Source organism: Cavia porcellus, unplaced genomic scaffold, assembly GCF_034190915.1.
Source record: "Cavia porcellus strain 051 isolate PalLab524CR breed Dunkin Hartley unplaced genomic scaffold, mCavPor4.1 scaffold_18, whole genome shotgun sequence".
Lineage (NCBI taxonomy): Eukaryota > Metazoa > Chordata > Mammalia > Rodentia > Caviidae > Cavia > Cavia porcellus.
In genome coordinates, this window is record NW_026947501.1 from 27,545,631 (window position 1) to 27,556,945 (window position 11,315).

An 11,315-nucleotide genomic window follows, 5' to 3' on the forward strand; every position below is an offset into this window, starting at 1 on the left:
CCTCAGATGGATTTCCTAGGTCTTTAGTATTGTGGACAGATTTCCTATACTTTCTTTGTATTTACCTCTTTGGATGACCATTATAAATAATACTGTAAGTTATGTGTTGTGTATGTAGTTGTTTTCCTTGCAAATCCTAACAATAACATACATTTGCAATCTTTTAGAGGTGTGAAATAGAGGTGAGAGATTAAATCTATTTCCTCACACATATATATCTGGGGCTGTCACAAAGACTAAATGAGTGTAAATAAAGTACTCGGCACAGAACTTGGAACACAGTAATCTCAGCATTTCAGAGGCTGAGGCAGAAGGGTTACCATGAGTTTCAGGCCAGCCTGAACTACATAGCAAGATCCTTTTTCCAAAAATACAGATAAGCAACACCTGTCACTTCCAATGGAAGCTTCATAGCCGCTAAGAAACTCACTGTGCTCCCTTTTAGCTAGCAGGGACCCAGGAGCACAGGCTGAGACAAAGTCCTCATAGCCTGGGTACCTACGTCACCACAGTGAGCCTTCCTGTTGACTCATGCTGGCTCTGTGGAATAAGATGAAATTTTCTATTGTATCAAACCAACTAGCTTTAGAAACTGTTTGTCACTGCAGCCTACCTAACCTTCAGGTTCATAAACCATCAATCTCCAAGTAAATCCTGTCCACAGCTTGTTTTTGTTTCTCAAGGTTGACTTGGACTCAAATGAGTCTTTTTCTCTCTTTTTGGTACCAGTGATCCAACTCATGAGCTTGTGCTTGCCAGGCAGGCACTTTGCTGTTGAGCTAAACCCCTAGCCCACCAGGCATGTCTTTATGTGTTGTCTGTGGCTGCCTGGGCACTAAAACTTGTGGCTGAGTATTTGCAGTGGATTATGTCTGCAAAGAGGAGAATTTTTATTCTGGTTCTTCACAGAAGAGTTTCACTTTGCTTAGTCCTTTGTTTTATTATTTATTATTATTATTATTATTTTTTTTTTGGGAGAGAGGGTCTCACTATGTAGTTCAGTGGCCTTGAACTCACTATGCAGCCCAGGCTGGCCTCAAACTCTTTAACAATCTTCCTGTCTCAGCGTTCTGACTGTTGGGATCAAAGGCATGTGCTACCACACTCATCAAGTTTGCTGAGTCTTGACCAAATCTACCTTGACTAACACAATCAAAAACATAGGTAACAAGAAAATTCAATCATCTATCAAAAATTACTTCACACTAGCATGTGACCTTACTCTACGTTTTTAGCTGCCCCTGTAAAAAGTAAGGGTAAAAACACCATCTACTTTGTATGCCTGCTGTGGGAATTAAATTCTTACATGTAAAATACTGAGAAACAAGATCCAGAAGCTTGTTAGGGAAGCGCTGGCGTAGGCAGAAATAGGGGTGAGGAGTGAACTAATGGATATAGATTGCTGTACTTAGTGCATTGCAGGCACTCAATAAATGAGGCAATTTTTCTTTTAATTATACAAAATACATTTGAAAAGATACAGAGATGTAGAGATAATAAAAAACAAGTGTTTTCTTTAATGCTGATAATTTGTTAGTATTTCTCTAATACTTCAAAAAACATCTTTTGTTGACATTCTACAAATGATGCCATCCAATAGTGTCCCAATGCTTTCTTCTTGTGAAGACAGTTTATAGATCTGCAAAAATGAGAGACAAATGACATCTTTCTGATATACTCTTGCACTACTGTCATTCTGCCAACATTTATAAGTGAAATTTTCATTCAATTATTAAGTTATATGGTATGGAATGATGAATCACAAATGATTAAAATAGTCAAAGCAGATGAAGATTCCACTGCTTATCTCATATATTTCCTTTAAAGTGTAGTTATGAGCATAAAAAGTTCTCTATACATAAAAATGCATTTCTATCAATTTTAATAGAACTCATTTATATACTAATTTCATACTACAGTCAACATTCTAAATGTATATAACCTTGAGAATTACTTTCTTGGAGTGCAGAATATTATCAAATACATTTCCAACCACACTTTATACCTCCCAGTTATATTTATAATTAGTATTAAGTAATTTAAAAATGTTAACATTACTTAAAAGCTCAAATATGTGCTTTTTTGTTTATGAGTCAGGGTCTCCCTATGTAATGCAGGTTGGCTTTGAACTCAAGATCCTCCTGCCTCAGCCTCCTAAGTGGTGGGATTATAGGCATGTGCCTGGTGAGGTGCACTGTTGATCAACAAACAGCATTATTCACTTAAATATAAATTTACAAACCTTTTTGACTTCTGCAATATTCGTTATTTCAGGAAGATTTTTCAGAGAAACCTGAAGACCTTCTACTTGAGATATTAGGTACTCTTGATTTATTTGTTTTTTTCCCTCTTCGATGTAAACAATTAGAACTGATGTGTCATTTGCTGAGGTACCAAATTTTTTCAAAGCTTGTGAAATCTAAGGAAGAAAAAAAATAAACTAGATTTGTATCATCTCCTTACGTGCCTTGTTCCTCAGTCAAGTGCTTCCTGTTTTTCATAGTTTTTGCTTTTTAATAGCATCTATTTCTACTATGTTTTGGCTTCTCAAGTTCTGCCTACTTAAAGCTGCACCTTGCTTCTGTGAAGTCAAGACCACACTTCTCCACACTGTGTGTAAACAGCCCTCCCTTCTGCCTCCCCACCTGTACGTTTCTGGCTGCTAGCCAGCCTGGACTCCGTGTTTCATATTCTTCTGCCTATGTTTATGCTTTGTCCTCTGTCCCATCAGCCTTTTCTGTGGCTGGGCTGCTGAATACAGGCTGGAGGATCCAGCCCCCACCTCCAGACCCTCCTCCCTTCTGTGCATTCATACTCCCATTATATCATTTAACTTAGGGCAGCTTAACTTTTGTCTTCTTATCTGCCTCTCCTTATGAACATATTTGCTCCTAAAACTAGAACAGAAACGATGTCCTGAATCATTGCAAAAATATCTCTAAGAAACAATCATGACCTGGTGAATTTTATTCCAGGTACTGGGGAGCTCTATTACTATGCTAACTATATTTTATAAATTTTGCAGTCATTTCTATTTTAACCAAACCACAAGCTTCTTAATTTTCTCTTAAAAATTATCTGGTTGTTAGTAACAGTAGTAGTTATACTGAAATTTCATCAGCAATAAATTAGTGTGCTACATGCATGTGCATTATTGTTAGCTCAAGAATTTTTATTAAGAAAGTATTCCCATCAGTAACGCAAACCATGAAATCTTCCTGCGCACTTTAGTACGTAAGCATGGATTCAGGACTGCCCTAGGAAGCAGCTAGTTCCTGAACTGTATATGAAAAGGACACACATCATTCCCTCAAGGAGCATACAGGAGAGGGAAAGACATGCATGAATGTATAAAATGTCTATGCCTAATTTTTATCATTTGGATTTCTGTCAATCTCTTAGGCAAAAATACTTGAGTGATCTTCCTAATCCTACATGGTAAAGACAGGTAAAATTAGCTTTATTTAATTTAGCCAAACTGTTGTTTACTGAGACAGAAACTGACTCTAAAGCTTATTTGTCTACACAGTGCTAAACCTCCCATCTCAGTGCAGAGCTCTTTGTGATTATTTTCGTTTATTATTAACAACTGGTTCCCCAGAACTTAACCTCTATCCCAACACTACAGAACATGTATGTGATTATGACAAAGTCAATGGAAATAAAGTCAGTATGTTCCACATTACATTGTTATTTGGGGACAGGTTGAAAATAATTTCAGTAGATAGAGTTCGTGTCTTCATTTTTCCCAGTTTGTAGAGGTGAAATGCTTTGTTTGCTGCCACAAGTATCTGAAATGGGTCAACAATCTACCAAAGAGAATAGAAACAATTACAAGGAGAGAATCTGAAAAAAATCTAAAGATATACACCTATTTTATGGTAGTTTCAGTATGCATTTGCTTTATTTCATCTGTCTCATATGCAATATTTTTCAAAATTATTATCAGACGGTCCAAGTAGTTTTAAAAAATCATAAAATCCTAAAGCTTCAAGGAATTCAAATAGTAAAAACAATTTAAAATAACATTATTGTGGGCTAATATGGGAAAGGCTATATTGTAACATTTTACTTGTATTATTGTCTCTAGTGCTCAAATTACTCAATAAATCTGTATTATCCACATGTAAAACATGAAGTCACTGAGATAAAGAACATCTGGGTTGAGTTCCAGCTGTCACTTAGCACCCTGAGAACCTGGGCAAGTTCCTAGTTGCCATGGTTTGTGTTTGGATGTCCCCCCAAAGCCTCATTTGGTCATGGAGGGGTTGGAAGTAGGCTAAGTCTAGCATTTGTGATTGGTCTGTTGTGTAGCGCTGGGATTGGTGGTTTGACTGCTGCATACAATACAAGGGAGGAAAACAGACTTGCTCCTCCCTTTTGCCTCTTTTGCTTTTGTTGTTTGTGGTTGCCATGAACGGTTCATGCCACCCTGCCTTGGGGCCCGCTGAGTATGGCCTGAGGCCTTCACAACTGTAAGCTAAATAAACCTTCCTTTCCTTAATTTTGGGTGTTGGGTATTTTGTCCCTGCAATGATAAAAAAGTAACTAAGACACCAGTGTTTTATCTGTTACCAAAAAATAACACTACTTACTTGGTGAGGCGGCTGAAGATGAAGTGAGTTAGGTCACAGAAAGCACTAAGTACAATGCCAGGGTAGAGTAGGCACTACTAAGTGTTTGCTATGACTTGTTCCAAGTCAAAGTAAGTGGCAGAGCTGGACTAAGTCCAGGTACTACGGTCCCACAGTGTGTGCTCTTAACCACTGTGCCGTTTCTTCTCCACAGACACAAGTCTAGTTGAGAATTCTCATTTCACAGATGAGAAGCTGAACAGCTGAGCATGTGCCACAGTACAATTGTGGTTAGAGCTACACAACCTTTTCTCTTCCTTAGGGCAGGGCCTGGCACCTCTGCTTCCACTCATTGTTCAATGCAAGGCTGACCAAGTTTGACTTGAGCAACACTTTTTTACCAGAAGATCATAGAATTTTAGCCTAACTACATTATGAAAAATTAACATTCTGAAAATTCCTTTACGTTTTACTCAGTCTCACACTTTGTAACTTACCAGTGTAGGATTTATTAATGAACCAACAGCGCTGCCTTCCATGGCCTTTATTCTCAAGTCTCCAGCATTTTTTACATCTTTAAATAACAGAAGGGTCACCTTGCATTCTGGAAATAGCTCCAGTTGATGTGTTAACTGCATTTCATAGACAAGCAGGATTCTGCTGTACCCAACCTAAAATGACCAACAGATTTCTTTTATTTAAAAGTTAACATTACCCTGGTATTGTGGTGTATGCCTGTAATTCCAGAACTCCAGGGGCTGAGGTCATAGGTTCAAAGCCAACCTGGACTACATAGTAAATTCAGGCCTAGCCTAGACAACACAGCAAGACTCTGTCTCAAATAAAACAAAACAAAATAAAACACAAAATTTAACAGTGTAACTCTTTTTTTTTAAAAAATGGCCCTGCTATCAAGTGAAAGTAATTGTTAGTACAAGATGACCCTGCTGTTAAACTATAAAACCCACCCCCCAACACATCTGGCTTCCTCACACTTTCTTCCTAACCTTTCTGAGGTGTTTCTAGCTCTTTTCCCATTGCTGGGAAAAGGTCACAGGCCACATCTGATCCCCTGTCTGTCCAGAGGAGAGGCTTGCACAGGTGACTGAGGGATGGTTTGCCCAGGAGACAGCCAAGAGCAAAATGTTAAGAAGCTGTGAAACATAGGCTACTTTACAATATTAATGAGACTGCGCTCCACCTTAGCTTTTAACTTTCTGATATCACTATTTTATTTATATTTTAGTGGATCTGGACACAAATATTAAGAAAATAATTGTAAAGCTAGGCATGGTGGCACACACTTGTAATCCCAGCACTCAAAGAAGCTGGGCAGGGAGATTGCTGCCAGTTCAAGGCCAGTCTGGGCTACCTTGTCTCAAAAAAAACAAACAAAAAAAGTAATTGTAAAGTATAAAGAATCACACTTGAGCCAAAGACAATTCCAGAACTCCATGCATGGGAATTAGCAGAGAAAATATAACTGTTAAAAAAACAAATAATAGTGGTCCTTTCTTACACGTAAGTTTAGCAGGGAAGAATAGGATATATATAAAGACAAAAAGAAGTACAGGGTAAAGATGCACTCAGTGACAGAACTGCTTGCCACACAAGCTGAAGGCCTTGGGTTCCATCCCCAGCACTAGGGGCAAAAAGACAATATAAGAGATAATCTGAGGGGCTAGGGATTTAGTGCAGTGGCATAAGTGCCTGCCTTGCAAGCAGGCAGTCAGGAGTTCAATCCCCGGTACCGATAAAAAAGAGATAATCTGAATAAACAGAAAGACGTAACTATATCCTTGAATGGAAAACTAAGTACTCTAAAATTTGATCTTTGAAAACAACTTTAACTTTTTTCCTGGGGATTTAACCTAGACCTTTACATGCCAAGTGTGTACTCTACCACCTAACTATATTACATCCCAAACACTTAATACTGTTTTCAAACAGTTAACATACTGGTGGGGCCATTTTCTAAATTCATATCATCCTGTAGGCTTCATTTCTAGGACTCCTTCCCAAGGAACTAATTCAAAATTTGGATACTATAATAAGACATGTTTATCATTATTTAACAATGAAAAGTTAAGAACTTACCTAGCCAATAACAGGATTACTTATGACTAAACAACTATCTAAAACTGTATACTTAGCAAGGCTTGTTGGTACAGGTCTATAATCCCAGCCCTATGAAAAACTGAGGCAGGAAGATCACAAATTCACAACCACTCTAAAGAATTTAGTGACTTAACAAGACCAGGTTTCAAAATAAAATAAGGGCTGAAGATGGAGCTCAGCACAAATGCCTCAGTGCAAAGCTGAGTATTGAACACAGAACACAGAACAAAAAAGTATACTCTTGGGTTAGGGATTTAGCTCAGCGGCATTAAGTGCCTGCCTTGAAAGCGCATGGTCATGAGTTCAATCCCCAGTACAAAAACAAAAAAAAAGTAAACATTTGAAAGGAAAACAAAACAAAATATGGTTGAATTTTATGGTTTTTGAAAAGCATATAAAGAAAAAAACCAAAAAGAAAACAGGGAAAGTTAAGAAGTTGTCTCTGATTTGCTGAAATTACATCTGATTATTTCTATTGTGAAAAAGGGAAAAAATATTTGTAAATAATATTCTGTCTAGCACAGTAGTTTAATCTTTAGTCATAGTCAAGTCTAATTTAAAAAATGGGTACCAAAAGTTAGACTCTGTATAATACCAATTACAAAAAAGATACACAAAGAGACAAAAAAAAAAAAATTGAAAGAAATACATAAACAGTCACTTGGACTAATAAGATGACTAGATGATTTTTTTCCCCCCCAAATTGGCAGTCCTAAGAATTGAACCATGGCCTTCCCACAGCTTTTGTATTTACTTTTTTTTTTTTTTTTCTTTTTTGAGACAGAGTCTTGTTAAGTTAGTAAACTACCCAGGCTGGGCATGAATTTTTGATTGCCCTGCCTCAGCCTCCCAGAGCGCTGAGACTACAGGCACGTCCCGCATTCCTGGCTTATATTAGGTGATTTTCATTGTCTGGATAAAAAAATCCTGGCTGGTATGGTGACACACACTTGTAATCACAGCATTCAGGAGGCTGAGGCAGGAAGATTACCAAGAATTCAAGGCCAGCCTGGGCTAAATCGTGAGACCCTGTCTAAAACAAAAACCCAAAATATATTTTGCTGTGTATGTTCTGAATTTTCAACAGGGAGAACACAAAATATAAGCACTTACAATCAGGGAGAAATTAAATAATCTATTCTTCTAATACAAGGGAAACTTTACAAACCTCAAAATAGTTTGTTCTTGTTCAGTGTAATTCACTTACTTAGGGCAGAAAATCTAGAATCATTGTTGGATCTGTTATATGATTTCTCCTCTGTGAAACTCATTTTGAAATTTAATTTTCATGGGGCACACCTGTAATCCCAGCACTTGGGGAGGATCACTGTGAGTTTGAGGCCAGCCAAGGCTACAGAGTAAGCTCAAAAGTCAGCCTGAGCTGCATAGTGAGACCCTGGGTCACCAAAAAAAAAAAAAAAAAAAAAGAAGAAAGAGAAGGAGAAGGAAGAAGAGGAAGCAGCAGCAGCAGAAAAAGAAATTTAATTTCCATTATAAGATATTTAGAGGTGGGAATACATAGGGCGTTCAGATTAGGACTGTGTCTTCATAAATGCATCAATCGTTTGTCTCCAAAGTCGGCTCTAAAAGCCAAATTTAGCTAGGTTATTTCGTGTTTTTTTGTTTTGTTTTGTTTTGGTAGTGGGGCTCGATCTCCAGACCTGATGCTCCCCAGGCAGGCGCTTACACCGGGGGAGTTGAATCCCTGGCCCTATGTCACCTCTGTACTCTTGTCTCTTGCCATATGATACCTTATGTAGCTGCCCTCAGGGCTGTATTCAGCAATGCCATCTCTAAATGCTGTTCCTGAACCAGAATCCAGAATCGTTAGCCAAAACTAACCACTTTTCTTTATAACTCACTCCATCTAAAATATGGTTATTAGAAACAGAAAATGAACTAATACACCTATCTTTCAAATCCCTATAGTCCTGAATTTCTGCCACCTACATTTTGATTTATCCATTCCTTTCCCACACCCTCTGCCACTTCCCTTCTTCTATAGCAGTGTCCTCCTAAGAGTGATGTCCTCACTGAAATTCTTGCCTTCCTATCATCCAACTTCCACCTGCAGTCACAGTGATCCTTTCAAAACACAGATTACACTGTGCAGTTCTGGTGTTCTGAACTGGTTTATGTCAAGCTGTCCCGTCTCTAAGATCTGCGCGCTGCTTACCTTATCTACCACAATCAGCCTCCAGTCACAAACACACTGAACAGGTAGTTTCTTTATTCATGTCTTGCTGACTCATTCCTTCTTCATTCTTTCGGGGGTCCAATTACTAGCACAGCAAGACATGGGGTTTGTATCAGTTATACCAGCCCTTCTTAGTACTAAGCACGTAAACCACGTGCCTATTCGGCGTTGTTTGAGACAGTGTCTTACTGTGCTATACAGGCTGGCCTCGAACTCTTAGATCACTGGCAGGCACCACGGCGCCCTGAGCTTGTCTGTCTCCTTGCTAGACTGTATTTCTTAGAAGGGAGACGCTATCGTCTCCACGCTGCATTCCTACGCCAGCCTTTGTGTAGGCACGTGAAAAATATCTGCTGAGAAAACACAAGTACCACCCACAAAACTGTTTAAAGCTACTGGGTTTAGAGTTTCTACACCAATCGCCGCCAGCTACAACTCACGGTCCGGTCTCTGTCCGTAGGGCCGATCTTGCCTTCGGAAACAAATCTCTTAACTTCCGGAAGTGGCGCGGAAGTGGCGCCGGGTGGCGCAGCCCGTTTCCTGATTAGCCGGCTCGGGTCGCCCCGCCTCTCAAATCTGAGTCCCGTGAGCGGACGCAAATAACAGGTACTGTTCCATCACTTCCGGCGAGGGCGGAAAGGACCCATCAGCCCGAGCCGGAAGCTTAGGGCTTACTTTTGTTGTGACTTGCCGAGACGTCCTGGAGTCCTACCTGTACGAGTGTTGAGATGAAGTCTACGTAGGTTTCCACTGCTCTGGAGTCTACAGTTCGTTGTCAGAACAAGCGGGACTCGGTTTGCTTCGTGCTTTCCCAGCAGTCAATCACTTCCGGAGGGTCATGGAGCCGACTCTGCTCAGTGATTTGCTTCCAGGACACACCCGGCCATTACAGGCAGCCTCTTAATGTAGAGAAGGCCCTGCAATTTGATGTGTAGTGTTTGTATAAGCCTCCAAAGTCAGGTAAAAGGCTATAAAGTAATTTTTATTTTATCTTAATTATAGTTGGGGCTTCTCACTGCTTTTCTTTGCAGAGAGGTAATAAATACAGCTGTCTTGTGCGTGTGTGCTATAGAGACAAACAGAAAAGTGGGGAAAATGAGGCAATGAGGCTGTTACTGTAAATAGGATGTTTTAGAAACATCGACCAAAAAACGATCATTTGAAACAGTGATAGGATTCTGAAAGCAAAGTTCGTGTACCTGGAAGAGCAGCACTCCAGGCACCATAATATATATAGCATTCTCGAAGATTGTATTTTTTTTTTCAGTGCTGTGATCCGATCTAGGAGCTTGCACACAGGCATTTTGCCACTTAGCTATATCTCCTCCCTTTTAAAATTCATTCTGACAAGATACATCCAGGTATTTCCTTAAAAAAAAAGCTCAAAGTAGAGCTTTAATTTGAGATAATGTAATTAAGATATTCCACAAAAAGAAAAAAAGATTTTTAATATCATTAATCGTGGGAAATACGAATTTAAAGTACAATGACTAAAACATAAAACAATACCAAGTGTTATCAAAGATGTGGAACTAAAAACCTCCTTTATGTTGCTGTTATAATAAAAAATACTATCACCATTTTCAAGAAGTTCCAGTTTGTTTAACAATGTTAAACATACCATATTCAGCAGTTCCACTTCTCAATATCCACTCAGGAGAAATGCAGACATGTCCATGCAAAGGCTTATGAAAAGCAAGTTTACCATGCATTGATTATCAGCTTATCTGAATGCAGTGGAACACCCACACACACACAACTAAAGACTCCACAGAAGCCGAAGATTCATTGCAAGACGGTCTCCCAAGATTCAAGAAAGCTGTCCATGATGAGTAGAAAGTTATCTACAAATACTTCTCTTCCACTGTATCCCAAAAAGCTGCCTACCCTGGTTTTTATACTCTGGAGGCAACATGGCAAATGGGGCTAAAACAAAGTACAAACTGCTACTACAAGCAAATGGAATAAAGCCTAGCCACCTAGCCTAGTCCCTCTTTATTGTAAAACGTTGCATTCTCAACTCATTTGTTATTCTGCATCCAGTAACACAGTTCAGGCTGGCTTCAAGCTCACTTTGTAGCCCAGGTTGGTTACAATCCTCCTGCCTCAGCCTTCCAATTGCTGGGATTAGAGGCCTATGCCCAGCTAACATAGATGAATCTTAAAATGCTGAATAAAAGCAATCAAACGTTAAAAGAATACTATGATTCTATTTATATAAAATTAATCTACTGTGATAGCACATCAGAGGTTGCTGGGATAGGGTACTTGGTATGCAAAGGGATGTTGTTTACCTACAGCTATAGGGTTAGCTGTATCATTATACATCTAGGCAAGTTGGTTCAAAAGCTCTAATTTGAAAAATTGTTAAGGAGCAGAAGGGAAGCATTTGAGTAGTAGGTATGTTTGATTGTGGTAATGACTTC

General features: G+C 39.1%; 1 protein-coding gene and 1 long non-coding RNA gene across 4 annotated transcripts; one reads left to right on the plus strand and one right to left on the minus strand.

The window, feature by feature from the left end:
• Positions 1 to 1,434: 1,434 nt before the first annotated feature.
• Positions 1,435 to 9,765, minus strand: Tprkb (TP53RK binding protein). Of its 3 annotated transcripts, none has more exons than XM_013151571.3 (5): positions 9,602 to 9,765; positions 5,072 to 5,245; positions 3,687 to 3,809; positions 2,243 to 2,419; positions 1,435 to 1,639 (listed from the first exon to the last, which is right to left on the minus strand). In XM_013151571.3, exons 2-5 carry the CDS (start codon positions 5,210 to 5,212, stop codon positions 1,553 to 1,555), a joined length of 528 nt encoding a protein of 175 aa, XP_013007025.1. In that variant the 5' UTR covers positions 5,213 to 5,245; positions 9,602 to 9,765; the 3' UTR covers positions 1,435 to 1,552. The 3 variants fall into 3 exon arrangements, with proteins under 3 accessions (XP_013007025.1, XP_003468963.1, XP_005003402.1); XM_003468915.5 differs by lacking the exon at positions 9,602 to 9,765 and adding an exon at positions 9,330 to 9,516; XM_005003345.4 differs by lacking the exon at positions 9,602 to 9,765 and adding an exon at positions 8,869 to 9,332.
• LOC134471305 (uncharacterized) lies at positions 9,721 to 10,871 on the plus strand. The gene is made up of 2 exons (XR_010040672.1): positions 9,721 to 9,849; positions 10,547 to 10,871. It is a non-coding gene; the product is annotated as an uncharacterized LOC134471305 (long non-coding RNA).
• The last annotated feature ends 444 nt before the right edge of the window (positions 10,872 to 11,315 follow it).